Source organism: Cervus elaphus, chromosome 13 (genome assembly GCF_910594005.1).
Source record: "Cervus elaphus chromosome 13, mCerEla1.1, whole genome shotgun sequence".
In the NCBI taxonomy this organism is placed as follows: Eukaryota; Metazoa; Chordata; class Mammalia; order Artiodactyla; family Cervidae; genus Cervus; species Cervus elaphus.
In genome coordinates this window covers 8,490,263-8,510,516 of record NC_057827.1, presented here as the reverse complement: position 1 = coordinate 8,510,516, position 20,254 = coordinate 8,490,263, and the positions used below count along the sequence as shown (strand labels likewise).

The window sequence follows — 20,254 nt, the reverse complement described above, 5'->3', positions numbered from 1 at the left end:
CAGAAGACTGTCTCCCAGAGGAGGGAGACAAATATACATGAACGTGTTATATGTGAGGTGGTAGTGAGTGCCACAGGGAGACACACGCTATGCCGAGGGGAGAGGTGCAGTTCTCGGGGGGCAGTCTGAGGAGGTGAGGAGGTGACATCATGGGAAGCAGCGGCTGGAGTGTGTGTTGGTGGAGGGGAGGGGACTGCAGGGCCCAGACGCTGGGAGGCATGGTGGCCGCTGCCCTGGGAGAATTGGGAGCACGCTGCTGGGGGCCTGGGTCACAGGCTTCAGGGGACAGCTGGGGTCGCCTCCGCACGAGTGGCTCCTGGGGAGTGGCTGGCGTGAAGGAACTTGCACGCATGAGTGCACCTTGTGTCTCTCGAGGCCCCCGATGGTGAACCCACACACCACAGCCTGTGGATCTACACGGCTGCCAGACACAGCACCCAGCACCTGCTGCACAAGCCTGTGACCTTGGCTCCCCGCCTGACGTCGACCCTGGACGCAAAGAGCTGTGTGCCCTTACAGGGAGGCCTCGCAGGCGTCTCTGGAGATGGGTGGGATGGCAGGGAAGGCGTCCCTGAGCGGGACGGCAGGTTCCGGGATGCCACCAGCCAGGGCCTGATGCACGGCTCATGGGCCTGGTGCAGCCACTGCTGGGCAGACGGGCAGGGGTGCATGTGTGGCCACAGGCCTCCACAGAAGGTGCCAGAAGAAGGGTCACGTCAGTGATGAGCAGTGCTCCTTCCTACCAGTGTGTGAGTTTCTCTGCTGGTGCACATCACTACCCATATTCTTGATTTACGTGTAAAAGAGCATTCCTAGTGGTCATGTATGGATGTGAGAGTTGGACTGTGAAGAAAGCTGAGCACCAAAGAATTGATGCTTCTGAACTATGGTGTTGGAGAAGACTCTTGAGAGTCCCTTGGACTTCAAGGAGATCCAACCAGTCCATCCTAAAGGAGATAAGTCCTGGGTGTTCATTGGAAGGACTGATGCTGAAGCTGAAACTCCAATACTTTGGCCACCTCATGTGAAGAGCTGACTCATTTGAAAAGACCCTGATGCTGGGAGGGATTCAGGGCAGGAGAAGGGGACGACGGAGGATGAGATGGCTGGATGGCATCGCTGACTCAATGGACATGAGTTTGAATAAACTCCGGTAGTTGGTGATGGACAGGGATGTCTGGCATGCTGTGATTTATGGGGTCGCAAAGAGTCGGACACGGCTGAGCGACTGAACTGAATTGAACTGAATATTTGAAAAATAATACAACAAACAAGTATGGAGCAAACACTGAGTTAACACAGAGGGAACTTCCAGGCCCTCTGTGAACTCACTTTCCCCCCACAGATTCTATTCCAAACTTGACGAAAATCACATGATCAGTGCATTGTTTGCTCTGTAGTTTTACAGACATCATTAAACAAAAATTTTTTTTCCTATATTTTCTTCATAAAATCTGATTGTGTTTTTTACCCATTTGAATCATGTTTTCTTTACATATTCTGATATACATAATTTTTTGTTTCCATGTGTTGTAAACGTCTTCTTCAAGTTGTGCCTATATCACTTTGCTCACTTAAAAAAAATTTTTTTTGATAAATGGTAGTTTAAGTGAGTTAAATTTATCACCCTTTTAATCTCTGCATCTTATTTCGGAGGCCCTCCTGATGTTATACATTTAGGATCAAAGCTGGAATGCTCCATCTTTAACCATTAGGGCCTTGATACAGGGAGCTGACTTCTGCACATATTTTCCTTTATAAGTATCCAATTACACCCTCTCCATGAGCTTTTCTGTGCTGCCACCGGAATCATTAAGCAGTTCCTCCCGCCCACATTCTTGCAGGGCCTGTTCTGACAAGTAAGGTCTCCTTCGGGCACAGTCTCTCTGTGGAATTGTCTGTTCTGCCTTCTTTTTCTATCGCGATTTCAAGCCCCTCGTCTTAACCACACAGAGTGTGGAATTCTAGAAACCAGCAGCTGGAAGAGCAAGGAGTTCCCTTTTCATCTTCACCCACACACATGTTAGAATCAGGCTTTCCCCAAAATATTCTGATGAGATTTATGCTGGACCTGAACCAGATCTACAGATTTAGACTGGGGTGACATCACATGTTAGGTATCGAATCTTTTTACCAGGGCCATGATGTGTATGTAGGTCTCTGGAGTGCCAGTGACTGATAATAAGCTTTTTTCAGTTGTAGTGTTAAGTGCCTGGCACCAAGCTTTCAATTGCTGATTGCCAAGGCACTTGTTTAAAAGGCACTCACCCCACATGAGCATGTTCTCAGATACTCCACTAGATAAAGGACCAACATACCCATGCAGCTCCCCTTCAAGAAAACCCAAAGTGACCTAGATAACTGACCGCTTGAGGACCCCAATTCTCCCTAGTTAGAACACCTAATTCCCCTTCTTACGTTTTGAGTTTGCCAATAAAAATGGAAAGCCTAAGCACCGCGCCCTGGGCCCCAGTAAAGGCAGAGGCCCACGTCTGTGTCCCCTCTCTCTCCCTTACCCGTGACGGTGCTGTGTGGCCTGGGTGTGCCATGTGCTGTCTGAGACCTCTGAGTGATAAACCTGGTCTTTTCAAAGCTCCCTCTTCCTGGCGGTTGCTGCTGAGTGTGTCGTGCAGTCCTGAGAGGAAGCGCGAAGGCCCGTCCAGCCTCAGCACTGGCTCCCGTCAGAGAATGTGTGAGTGGGCTCCCATGGCTCGTACGGGCCCAGATGGGCACCCCAGGCATTCCGAGTCTCAGTGTGTATCTGGCTGCTAATGATGACCTGAGGGCAATGCAGAACAGTGCTCTAGGCGGACACAGCTTCCAGTGAAACTGCATCACTTTCCTCTTTCACTGGGTGTTCTCCCCTCAGTGTGTTATTCAACATGGTTCCAAAACCCAGAGCATCCTGTCTCTGAGCAAAGCCACAGCTCCCAGGGTTGGGAACCCAACTTCTCAGAAGGCTCCTTGGCGAGGGGGGAGTTAGAACCCTGAGAATTAGTGACACGATTCCAGTGCCATGTGTGTATTAGTAAGATATCAAACAGAATGATATAAATAGAGCAGAAGTGCTCACCAGTTAATGGGATACCACGGATGCCACACTTGAAGGGGAACAGCAAGTGGAGGCTGAGTGTTCTTTTCATGTGTTTTTAAATTCCATGACCTTCCAAGTCTCAGGTAACACAGAAGTGTGTTTTCACATGGGCTGCACTGGAGCCCTCCAGCACAAATGCGTTCTGCTGCAAGTTCCCTTCTCTTTTGGGGGGGACGTGGCTGGGGTGGCGTCGGGGGGCTAACGATGCGCTCCACCCTGGCAAGCTGCTTTCCAAGTGTCTGGCCACAGACACAGTCAGGCTTATGCTGATGGCTCCCTGAGTGTCCCGTACACAAGGTGAGATTTCCCTCTTTCTATTATTCACACAGTACAGCACCCTGAAGACTTCAGGGCCATGGCCTGAGACATGGACTGGAGCAGAGTGGCCACGCCGGGTTCTGGCCGGGGCTGAGTGTGGAGTGGGTGGTGGATGGTGATGAGGCTCCCTGCTGTCCCCAGACTGGCACAGGCAGCTTGCACCCTGCTGTCTTGAGCCCCGTCCTTCCCCAGCGCCTGTGCCCCAGGGCAGGCCGGGCTGCTGCTCTGTGAGGCTGGCCCCACCCCAGCCATGTTCACATGGAGGAGGGCTGCCCACGTCCCACCAGCACCCCTCATCCCGGCCCCAACCCACACACCACATGGGCTGTGAATCTGTCCCCTGCCCCAAAGAAGTATGGGGGCCCCCACGACCCCTGGAAGATGTGAGGTGGCCAGGAAGTGTGAATCCCAAAGCTCAGAAAGGAGCGCAAACCTTGGGGCAATAGGTCTCAGTGACCCGGGCAGTTCTGAGAGCCAAGGATGACTGGGTGCAAAGACATGTGTCAGAGCAGAGAGCACAGAAAATGATGCTTCCCCTGCACCTTCCCTCCTCCATCAACCTGCGGAGCTACCTACTCAATGCCCAGTGTCCTTGAGGAAGATGGGAAGAGAGCAAAGAGCAGGTGACATGGGGAAGAGGGGGGCCTTTGGGACGAATGAGGCTTTCGAGAGGGGGAAGGGTGCCCACCTGGGTGGCCTGGAGAGAAGCCAACTAGGATGCAGGAATGTGGGAGCTCTGGGGTGGTGGAGGTGCAGTCGTGGCAGGGTACAGACCGAACTGCTGGGCATGTGGTCCTGACTCTCTCCGTGGGACTGGGTGTGGCTGGGCAATGGTCCTGACTCTCCGTGGGACTGGGTGTGACTGGGCAATGGTCCTGACTCTCTCGGTGGGACTGGGTGTGGCTGGGCAATGGTCCTGACTCTCTCGGTGGGACTGGGTGTGGCTGGGCAATGGTCCTGACTCTCTGTGGGAATAGGTGTGGCTGGGCAATGGTCCTGACTCTCTGTGGGAATAAGTGTGGCTGGGCAATGGTCCTGACTCTCCGCGGGACTGGGTGTGGCTGGGCAATGGTCCTGACTCTCTGTGGGACTGGGTGTGGCTGCAATGGTCCTGACTCTCCGTGGGACTGGGTGTGGCTGAGCAATGGTCCTGACTCTCTCCGTGGGACTGGGTGTGGCTGGGCAATGGTCCTGACTCTCTCCGTGGGACTGGGTGTGGCTGGGCAATGGTCCTGACTCTCTCCGTGGGACTGGGTGTGGCTGGGCAATGGTCCTGACTCTCTCCGTGGGACTGGGTGTGGCTGGGCAATGGTCCTGACTCTTTTCCTGGGACTGGGTGTGGCTGGGCAATGGTCCTGACTCTCTCCGTGGGACTGGGTGTGGCTATTCTTGAGTTCTGGGGCCAAGGGGCATGCAGACCCCGGTCTGTGCTTCAGGCTGAGGAGAGGCTGCCTCTGTTACCTGCAGGCTTGCTGGCCTCCAGGCCTCTTTCTCCACTGCTGATGGGGATGGGGTGGGGTGGATTATACCACTTATCTTATAATAAGGACCCCAGAAAATGAGAACTGTAACTAGATAAAAGTTACTTGAAATCACAGAGTAATGTATGAATGTCAACTACAATGCACACTAATAATTCATATCCTCTTGTTTTTCAAACTGCTAGTATTAAATGGCCTATTGATATCAATGACATTTAGCAGCACTAAATTCTGCTCTTTGTGTCAGATGCGTGGCAGCCAATCTCTTGGCTGGTACAACAGTAAACGAGGCCATCAAGTTTGCCATGGCACCATCATCTGTCATGATTTAGAGCTCCAAAAACATAATGCTTGCCTTCCTCCAACTATACATCAGTGGAGCTAGGCAAGAAGGTTCGAAACATTTTCACCCACAGCCAACTTGGCAATTCATCACTGCTTTCTGAGCAGCTCTGTTCCCGGGGTGACATTTCCTATCTGTCCTCTTCTGGCACTGCAAATCCTGAATAAAAGGCCACAATGGCACATCAACCCCTTGTTTACAAGGCCTTTTAGAAGCTGCGAGTTTTTGTCTAACTATGAGAGAAACATTTTGGCATAATCCCGACCTTCACTGTGGGATGACCTTCCACAACCTCTTTATGCTCTAAGCTCTGCTTTCTCATCTGCAGATGGAGAGAAACAATCTGGAGGTGCTTCAGGGTCACATGAATTCATGACAATCAAGTATTTACCATATGCCTGATACACAGTAGATCCAGAGTAAATAGCAGCTGTAAGGAACACAGCCACAGGTTGGATAGGAGTTTTGTTTGCTGTCTGATCCAGTCTCATGAGAAGGTCTTTGTACATGAATTCACTTTCTAATTGTCTGTCAAAAGCAAACCAAGTGTGTGGGAACTGCTGGTGAGTCTTATGTGACAGGCTACGAGACAGAGAGGAAACCTCTTCTGCTCTGGGCGTTTACTGCCTATGTTAGAAGAAATACAGGTTACGAGGTAATTAGAATTGTGACGATTTGCAAAATGTATAGGATTTTAGTTTTCTGACACCCGTGTCCTCAGTTTTCCTCCTTCTAAAACTGAGGTAGGAATCGGCAGAGTACCTGTCCCAGGGGACTGCACCAACCATCAGCTGTGTGACCCACCTGTCTTCAACTGCCCGGTCAGTCTCCTGAACTGAAAACCAAGTCAACACGTGACACATCAATTCCATAATCTAAATGAGAAACTTTGTAAAACATAAATGTCTGTGGATACATGATCTCTAATGACCTATGAGACACTCCGCATCCCTGCTTTCAATCAAGCAGGTACCAATGAGATCAGTGGGGCTTTGCCAGGCCTCTTTCCTTGTCCAGAATCAGCTGAGAAGTGAGTGCAGCTCTTTGCAGATGGAGATGAACAGTTAACATTGTTGCTTTGTTACCCAGAAAGCAATAGTGGAAGAGTGAGATTTGCTAGTCAGATGCCCCATCACCACCCCACAGTTGGGTCTCTGTAAAATCACCTGGGGTCACTGACTGCCCGCTGGTCTGAGGCAGAGTTGAGAGACCATGCTGTCTGTGTCTATAGACTTAAGTGGAACCAAGTCAGGGAAGAAGACAAAGGAAGAAGCCCTCTGAGAAGAAGGGCTGCTTCCTTTGTGAAGAAGAGAGGGAAGCAGGTCAAAGGCCAGGAATATGAGGATCAAACCCCTCCACACACTTTCCTGTCCCCTTCATAAAGCAGTTAGCTTTTTACACATTCATACCAGTAGCTCCTTCCAATCACTTCCCAATTTCTCATAGAAAATAGCATTTTGCGAGTCACCTGGTCTTAAATCACGATGCCGTCTTTGACTCATACATGGGCCTAGAGCCCATCTCATAATCCACTTCTCACACCGGCCACAACCCTGCTCTCAGCTCTCATCACCTCCACTGCTTCATGACATTCCAAGCACTTGTTTTCACTTCCAAAACAATGACTTCAGCACATCCTCCCCTTAATTCACATCACTGCTCTATTTCTACATTTTGGAATTTAAGGCCCTTCCTAGCTGGGAGCAGAGAAGAAGATGTTAGATGGCATCACTGACTCAATGAACACGAATTCGAGCAAACTCTGGGAGACAGTGGAGGACAAAGGAGCCTGGCGTGCTGCAGTCCATGGGGACTGACTTAGCGACTAAACAGTAACGACGTATAACAACAACAACAGCATGAGGTCACAAAGAGCCATGACTGAGCGACTGGACAACAATGACAACATCTGAACCGTGACACTGCCCTGTCTCTTCCCCAAAGGGGGGCGTCCAGTGCCTCCACGAACTGATCCTTTATCCATGATGCCTTCTTCCATCCAAATCCTCAGGCTCAGTTCAAAATATGACCCCATGAGGAGCTTCCCTACACGGCCCTCAGTTTCACAAGGGTTTTCACCCGGTTATTTAATCTGCCCAGCATTAGCTCCTGGAACGCTGGCCACGCCTGTCTCCCACTGTACCTCACAGGTGTTGAGGGCAGACCACTCCCAACACAGCTGCTGGACAGTCATCAAGGGCAACGAACGCACAGAACAGACAAAGCTTCACCGTGTCTCTAAGGCCCCACACCAGGCTCCCTGAAACCTGCACCCTAGACACCCGCAGACCAGTGGAGTCGCTCCGTCCTGGCATGACCAAGGCAGCAGCAGCGCTGTAATCTCACATGTCTGAACTCTTAACAGCTCAACCTCATGACACTTACCCTTGACGGCCCGAAATTCTGTCTACTGGAGATCCACCAAAATAGTGTCCATGTCCACCTCAGAATATATTTTCATGAATCCAGATGTTTTCTCATGAAACTTGGTCTAATACTTAAGGCATAACTTCACAAATAAAATGAGCAACAAAAAAAGGATCGTTTCCTTCTCTAAATAGTCTTGATTTGTTTAAGCGCTTGCTTCCAAATTTAAGCCATGCCATTAGATCCTGATGCTGGGCAAGATTGAGAGCAGGAGGAGAAGGGAATGACAGAGGATGAGATGGCTGGATGGCATCACCAACTCAATGGACACGGGTTTGGGTAAACTCCGGGAGTTGGTGATGGACAGGGAAGCCTGGCGTGCTGCAGTCCATGGGGTCGCAGAGTCGGACAAGACTAAGCGACTGAACTGAACTAAATTATCTTTAAGGAATTTCCTTATAGACTGGGAAATACAGCTCTAGAAGCCAAGAATAATTTCAATAAGTGTTTGAATTCTTGAGAGTAGATATAACAATAAGAGAAATGTATGTTAATTCAGTTCTGCCTGAGAGAAGCCAGAGCATGTGGCTCATCAGAATAATGATGACTATCTGCATTGCTTTGTCTCCTAACAGCAGAGAGCTGTTAGATTGCGTAATTTGAAACTCATTATCACATTTAGCCTCTGCAGCCTTGGATGCCAAGGGTAGAAGTGAGCTATTTGACCAAGCAGCTATTTTTAGTAAATCCAAAAGATAAAAGTAAGAAAAACACTTCACTGAATAGTATTTCTCCTCTTAAAACTAGTCCTGAGCTGATGAGGAAAATCTTTTAAGCTGCCTTTATATATCATAGTAATGATAGTAACAGCAAATATAAATAAGTGATCACATCTATTTCGAGCCAATCTTAAAATATCAGGCAGATAAAAAGAAATTTGGTATGAGAGTTCAGTATAGCCACTGAGTTCACGAAATGTTTATATTGATTTTGTCTATGAAGTTAAAGAAATGAGTACATTTGTGTATACACAAATTTATATATAAGTATATATATATATAAATATATATAAATTGATCTTGTTTTGTTTGGTTGAATGTAGAAATGAAAAGGTCCTACTAGATGCGTGTTTTAGCTTTGAATATGATAAATTATATAACCATAGTTGGGGAGTCGCTGAATATGAAATGATATGAAGAAGGGTTAAAAGCTCACATACATTCTTTCACCAAAAATTGCTTTGTGCTGCCTGCCCTGCACACCACTGCCATTAAATCTGAACATCACATTGACTTGAATTTATTTAGACAATGATGAAAAATAACAATCTTTGACTTTTAGTGTTCTACCTTTGAGCAAATGAAGAGCATAATTTTCAGGTGCAAAGAGTGGCAAAGTTTTAAGTGCCTGCAATAATGACTCAGTGTTTCCTAAATGAGGTGCCCTAGGGATCTTTTGAAGGGTTTGTCCCAACTAGTGATGTGCACAGCCACCTGACGGCAGTAAATTCTGGTGAGAGTCCCTTTTCTATTATACTACTTTCCCCAAGTAAATGTATGTGCTATCTCTACATGGCATTTGAAAAAAAAATGATTTATTCCCATGCGACTTAATTTTGGTTCATCATACATACTTACTACTAATCCCCCAAATCCCTTTGGAACTATAGAAGGAAATTAATTTTAAAGGAAATCCTCAGAAATAAAGGAAGCTCCCTGCCAGTAATGGCAGAGTGGCTATTAGTAGGTAATAACTATTAACTTTGGACACCACATGAAACATAACTCCTTGAAGGCAGTGGAGAGTGAACAAGGGCAGGAGGGCCCCAGAGAGGAGCCGGCACTTGGATGCAGGGAGGGGCTTCTCTTCAAAAAAGACAGAAAATAATCACTTGACTCCAGCCAAATACCACAGAAAAGATGCTGCCCTGCCCCAACCCAGGCCCCCAAAGAGAGTGGCGAGCTAGGCTTTCCCCTCAGCAGGTCTGCCGACAGGTCCAGCCTGAGGGGGCAGGGCAGCACTGAACCCATTCTCTGCAGGGGCAAGAGGACGAGGGGAGCCTGGACCCCCACCAACGAGCAGGAGCAGTCCTGCTGACACTTGCTGGGGTTGCATCACAGGGGGCTCAGTGGAGGCTCCGACGCCTACCACCCCAAGGCCAGCCTCCCCACGCGGTGTCAGGGGACATGGGTACGGAGCCTGAGCTCCTGTATCTACCCAGCAGCAGCCAGAACCCAGGCCCGCCTCTGTCAACAGAAGCTGAGGGGAAGCCACAGGTTCAGTTCCTCTCTATTCCATTGCTCAGTCGTGTCCGATTCCTCGCGACCCCATGGACTGCAGCACGCCAGGCCTCCCTGTCCATCACCAACTCCTGGAGCTTGCTCAAACCCATGTCCATCGAGTCGGTGATGCCATCCAGCCATCTTATCCTCTGTCGTCCCCTTCTCCTCCTGCCCCCAATCTTCCCCAGCATCAGAGGGGACGCTTACCTGGCAGTAATAAGGCTGTGCTGTACCTTTCCCTGCAGAGCAGTGATTGTAAGTCTAGCCAAAACACAAGGTGTCAATAAATCTAGAGTGTCATAAAATACACAAAGTGTCCAGGTTCCAATAAAAACACATGTGTCCTAATCATAACCAGGATTTTTTGAAAAATCAATAGATGTAAAGGAAGATATGACAGAGACGTTAGAATCACCTGCCAAAGAGTTTTTGAAGCAGCCACCATAAAATGCCACAATGATCAATTACAAACATGCTTGAAACAAATTTAAAAAAATAGTCTCAGCAAAGAAATAAAAGAGAGAAGCAAAAACTAAACATAAGTTTTAGTATTTGTGTTGGTCTGCTTGGGGTACCATAACAAAATATTATTGACTTAAATCAAATTTATTTTCGCACAGTTCTGGAGGCGGGCAAGTCCAAGATGAAGGTGTTAGCAGATTCTGGTGAGGACTCGTCCTGGCTTACAGAGGGCTGCCTTCTCTCTGTGTATTCATATAGCCTTTCCTTGTTGCATGCATGTGGAGACAGAGAGATCTGTCTCTTCCTTTGCTTATAAAGGCACTAATCCTATCAGATGAGGGTTGTACTTTTATGACCTCAATTAACTTTAGTTACAAAGGCTCTACGTTCAAATGCAGTAACATTGAGGATTAGGGTTTCAAAATATGAATTTGGGAGGCATAATTCAGTTCATAACATTCTACTACTGGCCCCCACAAAACTGATGTCCTTCTCACATGCAAAATATTTTCATTCCATCCTAGTAAGCCCCAAAGTCTTAAATCATTCCAAGCATCAACTCCAACATCTGAAGTCCAAAGTCTCATCTAAACATCTAAATCAGATATAGGTGAGATTCCATTCATCCTGAGGCCAAATTTGTCTCCAGCTGTGAACTTGTGAAACAAGTTATTTTGTTCTAAAATACAATGGTGGGATGGGTATAGGATAGACATTCCCCTTTCAAAAGGAAAAGAAGGGCTGATAAGTCTCAAGCAAGTCCAAAATCTAGCAAGCCATGTTCCACTAGATCTTAAAGCTCGAGAATAATGCTCTTTGGGGAGCAGCCTCACACAAACTGCCCTGCAGCGAGTAGCACTCAGGGCTCTGCCGATGGCAGAGGAGAGGCCGTCTCGCTCCCTGGCCCGTGCACGCTGCAAATGGGCCAGGACTGGCAGCCCTGAGGGTCCCTGAATCACTTTGGGGCTCATTCTTCCTGCTTCTGTTGAGATGGCTTATAACACCATGGGTAAGCTTTTATTTTGGTGTTCCGTCATGAACAAACCTCCGCATTTTTGCAATGTGAGTATAAGAATTTCCCAAATCTTTAAGTTCTGGAATTTTTTTTTTTCACTTTTTTTTGGTTTTGGCTTAACAATTCCTTCTTTAATTCATGTGTTGCCTCTCAAGAGGAACCAAACAACTTCTCCAGCACTTTACATAGAAATTTCCTCAACTAAACATCCAATTTCATTACTGACAAAGTTTACCTTCTACAAAACACTAGAATACAAAGTAGTCAAGTGCTTTGCCAATTCATAATAAGGAGCATCTTTCCACCATTTTCCAAAACCTGTTTCACATTTCTTTCTGAGACCTCATCAGAAAACCTTCAACATGCAAGTTTCAAGCAGCATTCTATTCATGATTATTTGGGTATTCTCTAAGAAGATGAAAATTTTCTCTCTAGTGCTTTTTATTTTTCTTTCTGAGCCCTAACCAGTATCTTCAGTATCCTCATTTCAGCCAAGAACAGTCCCTTCATAGCAATCTCAGCTTTTTTAAACATTCACCATAAACTTTCCAGCCTCTATCCCTTACCCAGTTCTAAAGCCACATCCACGTTTTCAGGCATTTGCTAGAGTAGCATCCACTTCTCAAAACCAAAATCTATATTAGTAAGGGTTCTCCAGAGAAAGAGAAACAATAGGATATGTGTGTGTATATCATCTCTATATAGACATATGTGTGTGTGTATATATATACACACACATATATATGATCTATTATAAATATACACATTTATGTGTTTGATTTATTGTAAGCTGTTGCCTCATGAAGTAATAGTAGCTTGAGGTCCCAATCTGCAGTCAGCAAGCTGAAGACCCAGGAGAGCTGATGGTGTAGTTCCAGTTTGAGAACTGTTAGGCTGGAGACCCAAGAAGAGCTGTTTCAGTTTGCCTCCAAAGGCAGGAAAAGTCCAACATTCCTGCTGAGGGCAGTTAGGTAGGAGGGGTTTCTTACCCATGGGAAAGTCAGCTCTTCTGTTCTATTTCAGGTCTTCAACTGATTGAACAAGGTCCACCCACATTAGGGAGAGCAATCTGCTTTATTCAGTCACCCAATCTAAATGTTAATCTTATTAAAAAATATCCTCACATGCACACCCAGAATAATGTTTGACAAGTATCTAGGCATACTGTGGCTCAGTCAAGTTGACACATAAAATTAAAGAAAATAATAACCATAATAAGAAGCTCACTGAATGGGTTCATCAGCAAGATGGAGGAAACAAAAGAAAGTTCAGTAAAATTAAATATACAACAATAAAAATTAAGTAAGTTTATCTGAAAAATAGAGTATTGGCTTGCACCTCTTAGGCCTAAGAAGCCTGTACTCAACCATCCTCTAGACTGGAGAAACAGTCAGTGACAGAGATGTCAGTGGTTTAAAGGATGGGGGAGCTTACGTGTCCGAAGCAAGGTCCTGGGGCAGCACCCCACCATGTGTGCTGGGTGGCCGGCAGGACACGGCAGCCACCTTTGCTCAGGGGGAAGGGGAGACCACAGGGGGAAATAGTACCAAGTTGGCTCATCAGTTACCAGGGAAACCACCAAAGGGACCCAGTCCCCACTACCCCTTTGATAAGAGGAGTGGAGTTCTGACCTAAAGCTAGAACAGTCGTTAGCTGGGGCCTGGGACAAGTATGTAAGTCAGTCGTGTGAGGCGGGTGTAGGTGTATACCCACTGGTCAGGCAGGGGATATACACAGAACAAGAGAACAGCCATCTTGAGGAGCCTGACCATACACAGATGCAATAGAGAAGAATGCAAAGAGCCTCAGAAGTTTCAGGAATATAACAAAAGATTTAATATTCACGTCATTGGAATCAGGAAAGAAGAAGGAAAAGAGGATGGGGCAGGAAAAGTATTCAAAGTAATAACTGCTGAAACTTCCTAAATTCGACCCAAACCTATAGATTCAAGAAGTAGAGCAAATCTCAAATCAGATAAACCCAAAGAAATCCACACTAATACACATGATAGTCAAACTTCTGTAAAGACAAAAAAAAAAAAAAAAAAAAAAAAAGAAGCTGGAAAGCAACAGAGAAAAGATATCTCACCTATAAGGAAAATATGATTTGAATTACAGCAGATTTCTCATCAGAAACCATGGAGGCAAAAATAAAGTAGCACATTTTTCAAATGCCACAGAACTGTCAGTACAGAATCTTATATTCATTAAAAATGTTCTTCATGTATGAAGAGAGAAATCAAGGTATTTTCAGATTAAGAAAAACTAAGTATTTATTGCCAGAGGTCTATCCTAAAAGAATGGCTAAAGGAAGTTTGCTAAGCAGTTACAAAGGAGCCTGTAGCCCTCCAGGCTCCTCTGTCCATGGGGATTCTCCAGGCAAAAATACTGGAGTAGGTTGCCAGGCCTGCCTCCAGGGGATCTTCCCAACCCAGGGATAGAACCCAGGTCTCCCGCATCGCAGGCAGATTCTTAACCATCTGAGCCACCAGGGAAGCCCAGTTTTAATATAACATTTATTTCAAAAACATTTTATTTTATTTTTATGATAAAATAATTTTTAGTTATAAAAGAAGAAATCTTGGGACACTGGGAGTACAATAAAAGAATACCACAAGTAAAAATAGAGAAAAAAAATATCCATTTTATCTTCAGCTTTCAGAATTAAGTTTGATGGTTCAAATGAACACCACAATACTCTCTGACATGATTCTAGGTGAATACAGACAAAATGTTTCACTATCTTAGGATAAAGGAACTTTGCTTTCATATGAACTGGTAAAATAAGAACAGTAAACTGTAATAAGTCATGTATGTATAAAGTAAAACCTACAGCAATAACTAAATATATGTATAAGAAGATACAAACAAAACATTATAAATTAAAAAAAAAATGGAATCATAATAAATGGTCAGCTAACCCACATGGAGTCAGGAAAAGGAAAATAGAGAAACATAAAGCACAGCAGAAAACCAAAAAATCAAATAAAGTGGCAGACAGGCCTTCCAGAAAGTGTAAATTATGAGAATACACCAATTAAAAGATAAAGACTGGCAAAGTGAACTTAAAAACATGACCCAAATATATATCAACTACAAGAAATTCATTTTAACATGATGATTAAGCAAATGGAAATGTATATATATATATAATTCAAATGTAGTCAAAAGAAAGCAGGAGTGGCCATATAGATTTCAGGTAAAGTAGACTTCAAAAAAAAAGAAAATTACCGCAGACAGAAGAATATTATGCAATCATAAAGGGTTGAGTCACCCAGAGGAGACCATAAGCCTGAATGTGTGTGCACCAAAGAACAAGTGAGAAATACATGGAACAAAATAGTACTGAACTGAAAGTAGGAATAGTTACTTGCACAATTAGTCGGAGACTTCAACACCTCTTGCTTAACAACTGATGTAGACAGAAAATCAGCAAACAGTATAGAACTCACAACAGCATAGTCAACAGGATCTAATCAGTACTTGTAGAGCATTCCACCAAGTAACTGCAAAATACACATGATTTTCAAGTGTTCAAACAACAAATACCAAGATGAATCCTCTGGGTCATGAAATAAACCTCCATAAATGTAAGAAAGGTGAAATCATATAGAAGGTGTCCTCTGGTTATAATGGAATTAAACTAGAAATCAATAACAGAAAGATAACAGGAAAATCCCAAACTGTTTAAAAATTAAATAACCACATACAAATAATCAAATGTTCATATGGAACATCTGAGAAGTGACTCAACATAGCAATGACTACCATGCAATAAGGAGTTCTGAGGTGGGTAATGGAAATTGAGTCATTAAGGGCCCTTGGAGGAGGTGACCTGCAATCTGAAAATTGAAAACAAGAAAAGAGCAGCCTGGTGCAGGTCTAGGGGTAAGGAGTTGTTTTCCCGGGAGCATATTGTAGAGGGCAAAAGCCTCCACTTGCATTCTCTGTTACAGGCAGAAAAATCAGTCTGAAAGGGCAAGTGTGTGTGCCCTACTGACTCCCCAGCTTTCCCAAGCAGACTGAGGCTCATCTTGAGTTTATTTACATATAGTATCTAAATACTTCTGAATGAATGTGGAAATAACACCAAAGTATATCCATGGTTCTTACTTGTGAAAATAACTTACAGCTGCCAAATTTCAGAGGGCAGGCATGGGCATCCATTGGGAAGTCTTCAAGTTGCATTGGGCACTCTGCAGAGATGGTCAAGCTGAAAAACAAGAGATGGAGACCTTTAAATGACTCATCAACTGTTTATTAGACACCATGTTCCAGAAGGCATGTTAAGTACTCCACTCATTTTAATTAAAGTATTTTATCACATTGTCTAAACTGTTGCATCAAATTACATAGGATTGCATTGTAGGTGAATATCATTTAGAAATAAGGTTTAAATCAAATCTACTCAGGAGTTCTGTGGCTTGATGTATCTGTACATACATTATCACTTGTAAAGCAATTTGAGATGCTTTTAAAAATAATTTATTTTTTTATTCTCCCATCACTTACCAAAAGTAATCTAAAAAACTTCGCTTGACAAGACTGAAAACATATTTTTTCTGAAATAATTTATGAGCTCAAAAATATAAATGTGGAATAAATGCACAGTCCATGTTTTGACCCCTGAATATTCATTGGAAGGACTGATGCTGAAGCTGAAGCTCCAATACTTTGGTCACCTGATGAAAAGAGTCAACTCATTGGAAAAGACCCTGATGCTGGGAAAGACTGAGGGCAAGAGGAGAAGGGGGTGGCAGAGGATGAGATGGTGGATGGCATCATTGACTCAATAGACATGAGTTTGAGCAAACTTTGGGAAACAGTGACAGACAAGGAAGTGACAGGCAGACAACCGTGCTCAGTGCATGGGGTTGCAAAGGGTCGGACCTGGTGAGTGACTGAGCAACAGCAAGAAGCTTTAACCAGAAGCTGGCTGTAATTATCAGGTACTGGGCTACGGCCATCAGACTTCAGAGTGAGTGAAACAACAACTTTCTTACTGTTTTTAATCCAAGGCTGGTCTTCCAGACAGCGATACCATCCATTACCACCGTCACTAATGACTAAAACAGCACTGGTCGTAAGAGGTACTGGTCTGTGCCAGGCACTGTGTAAAGTGCTTCACCTGTATTAACACATCTAATTAGAATAGCATGATTTATTGCTATTATCATCCCAGTTTCAAGGTAAGGAAGTAAGACACGGATATTAAGGGATCCCGACAAGAATGCACAGACCCTAACAACAGGTCCTCCCACAGGCTCTGTGACCTGAGGCTGTCTGTATTTGCAGACTTGTCACTGTGGTGCTTTTATTTCTCTATAGAGCTACTAATTAGGTAGTAAATATAAATTTCTTTAGGAGTTAATCTTCTGTTTCTCAATGTTTAATTCTATTATTTAAAATGAAAAATAATTACATAAAATGAAATCAAATTGCACAATTTTCTTTTTCTTTTTTTCCATTTATCCTTATTAGTTGGAGGCTAATTACTTTACAATATTGTAGTGGTTTTTGCCATACATTGACATGAATCAGCCATGTATTTACATGTGTTCCCCATCCTGAACCCCCCTCCCACCTCCCTCCCATGGATGTTACAATTCTATTTTGTTATATTAAGTCTGGATCTTGCCTATGTGCCTGGGATGAAAATCAAAATATACAATCATTTTTGTCTTTACTGCTTCCTTCTTTCAAGGTAGATTAATCTTTTGCTCTTTAATTGGGCACATAATTCACACTTGATAATTCCAGATGGAGTGGTCAATGCATGTATTCTCTGAATGGAGCTAAAACATGTGTCAGTGGAAGGAAGGTGTGTGTCCATCACAGAGAGGAAATTTTCTGGTGGTCGGGGGGGACCACTCTCCCCAAAATGGAGTCAGTTCCAAGGGATGTGAGTGCACATGGAAGAGAATATACCATAAAAGTTTCATATTCAGGCAGGGAGATGATATTTAAAATTATATGCCACTGATGTTCATAGAAGAATATGGAAAATGCAGAAAAATTATAAGAAAATTATAAATATATATCATTTCACTTATAATTTCACCTTGTACATTTTGTCCAGATTTTTTCACAGGTATATATGTTCTTGTTTCATTTTTCTTAGTTTATAAAATTCAGTCTTTTGGTTACCCAACATTAGAGTAGAGGTATTTCCCAAATCATTAAAATCTCTACAGAATCATGACTTTGAAAGGTGCAATATTTAATTGTAGCATGCAGATGTGTAAGTATGTGTAGAATATGGATATATCTGTATATGTGTGGACATCTTCAAGCATAAACTATATAAAATGGATTATTATTAGAGACTACAAAATAAGTAAGGTAAAGGAATATTTATTTAGTAGAACTAAGAAAACAGGACTTAAAAACCACAGCCTGTGAGGAGGACATTCAGCCAACATAAAAGAAAATAGTGTTACTTTATTTGTTTGTTAGTAGACTTAAGCCATTTGTTAAAAGCAATAGTGGGACAGAAAACTTAAGTGAGTCAAATGTGTTCTAGAGAATAAAATCACAATGACCCAGTAAATCTAGAATTTTCTTGAGAAACAAATTCATAGCAGGGGAATAGAAAGCATATACAAAGCTACAGTGCCGTGTACAAAGCAATAAATGTGAAAGTGAGCACATGAAGAAATGGTGATGTGGGAGCTCAGAGAACGCTGATGACTGGGAAAGTCTGTCTCATAGACAGCCTCTGTTCCAACAGCTGACGGCCCTGGTGTAAGGAAGATGCTGGGCTCGGCCCGTGGGAGCACTGGGAGGCGGTGGGTGGGGTGCTTCAGGTGGAGCCGACTGTCCTAGCCCTGTTGCTGGGCGCGCAGACCCCAACCAGCAGACCCAGTGCTGCAGTTGCAAGTTGCCCCCGCCCAGGTCAACCACTCCTGGCTACACTCCCACCACCAGAGTAATGTAGAGAGGGTCCTTCCGTGGCAGAATCTCCTCTCAAGACACTAGCATGTCTGTGAGCTCACACAACTGGGCTTCTGTCCTTTGGAAACCATCCCTTGGCCCACTGGGTCTGGAGGCTGCCTTGAAGCCAGATGTGTTGTCCAGGTTCTTGACAAGGCGGTGAGTCGTGGTTAACTCCTCTGCCCCTTGCTTGGAGCTGGTTCTCTGCTTCAGTATCCAGGCCCACGGGGGACCCTGCATTCCTGCTGTTCACCCTAATCTGTCAGAGAAGACCCCCGCAGGGAGACTTGGCCTCCCATCTTTGTCACTCTGTCCACCCCTGACTTTTTCTCCTTTTCTTCACATACTCCTTTTTCTTGGCTAACACCATGTCTTTACAAGAGAGGTGAGGAGCCATGCCTTCTGTAACTGTGGTCTTAGCATCTTAAGTCTTGTTTTATTCTGGCTGTTTGGCCCTGAGATCTAGGCCAAGACTACTGCACTGACATTTTACAATGGCAAGGATTGTATACCAAGGAGTCTGCTTTTAGCATACAGCAGGAGAGAGGGTGGGTAGAGACAAGTAGAAAGAATTTAACTGAATCTAAAAAGAAAACTCTTTTGAAGAAAAAAAATAATTCCAGTAAAAATATAACAAAGAGTCTACAATTACCATCTCAATAAATGTTATCATTAGAGCCTCACAGATTGTTTCCCCAATTTAATAGACTTCCTTAGAATTAGAATTCCAAACATCAAAAAAATATACTTCATTTATGGTAGCATCTCTCCTCTAAGGGATAAATGTATTATTCAGATAAATTCCCCAATAGCAAATGTTTCAACCTTCAACCTTAGTAAGAGAACATTTAAAATTTTGATGCCTTTAAACATTTTTTAAAAAGGCTTTTATAGTACTCAAACAATATCTCTAAATAAGAGAGACCCTTCCATTCACGGGATCCTTAAAATGTAGTGTCCCTTAATGTATAATCAACCTTCTTCACACAAAACTGAGATCAAAGCAATCCACGGAATATGGACTGTCCTAGCAAAGGAGCTAGTCAGGGCACCTCCTAGAAACACTTTTCTCAAAAGGTTAATGAATGTGTTTATGGAAAAACTTCAGTGAATTACTGGTAGATCCAAGAATATGGTTTTCTTCCCCAAAGGTTATATTTCTGTTTTACTTCCAATTTCTAAAGACATTCAAGCATTAACTTATTGGAACATAAGGTTCATTTTTAATATCTTAATTTTAGGGCCGAGAAAAGGGCATTTTGTGACTTAAGCTGTTTGCTTCAACTTGGATGTAAACTCCCTAGAGAGCTTTTTGTTTGCGCAGGGGCAGCCCACAGTGCAGCATGCTTTAAGATGCTAAAACAGCCAAATTCTAGAGTAGCTTTGCCATTAAGGAACTGTGAGACCTTTGTAAACTGCCTAACCTCTCTGGTCCAGCCTTTCCAAATGGAAAAAAAAAATAACAGCTGCTTTATTCTCTGGGGGAAAAAAAGAAAAGTTAATAGGTGTGAAGAGAGATTTCTATCCAATATGCTCTTCAGATCCAAGCCTTCTTCATTTACATGAAAATACTGCATGAATGCAATAGAAGGTGTCGTGGCAGGCAGCATAATGTTCCTGCAAAGATGTCCATGTCCTAATCCCCCAAACCTCATGACTTGTAAATATGTTACCTTAAATAGCAAAAGGGCTTTGAGGATGTGATTAAGTAAAGGCCTCTGGGAGATGGGAGATTATCTTGGATTATCCAGATGGGCCCAGCAGAATCACACAGGCGGAGTGTCAGAGGCAGAAGCCATGCAATGGGAGATTGGTTCAAGATGGCAGAGTAGAAGGGTGCATGCTCACCTCCTCCCATGAGAGCACTGAAATCACAACTAACCATTGAACACTCATCGACGGGAGGATGCTGGAACCCACCAAAAAAGATACCCCATGTCCAAAGACAAAGCTGCAACA

General features: G+C 44.1%; 1 protein-coding gene across 6 annotated transcripts in view; it reads right to left on the bottom strand.

The window, feature by feature from the left end:
* Window positions 1-20,254, bottom strand: part of GABRA5 (gamma-aminobutyric acid type A receptor subunit alpha5) — a 95,536-nt gene that overhangs the window by 13,426 nt on the left and 61,856 nt on the right. For all 6 annotated transcript variants that reach the window (XM_043922588.1, XM_043922589.1, XM_043922592.1 and 3 more), the window contains one exon: window positions 15,493-15,575. In XM_043922588.1, the coding sequence (XP_043778523.1) occupies window positions 15,493-15,575 (83 nt within the window). The remainder of the gene's footprint in view (window positions 1-15,492; window positions 15,576-20,254) is intronic.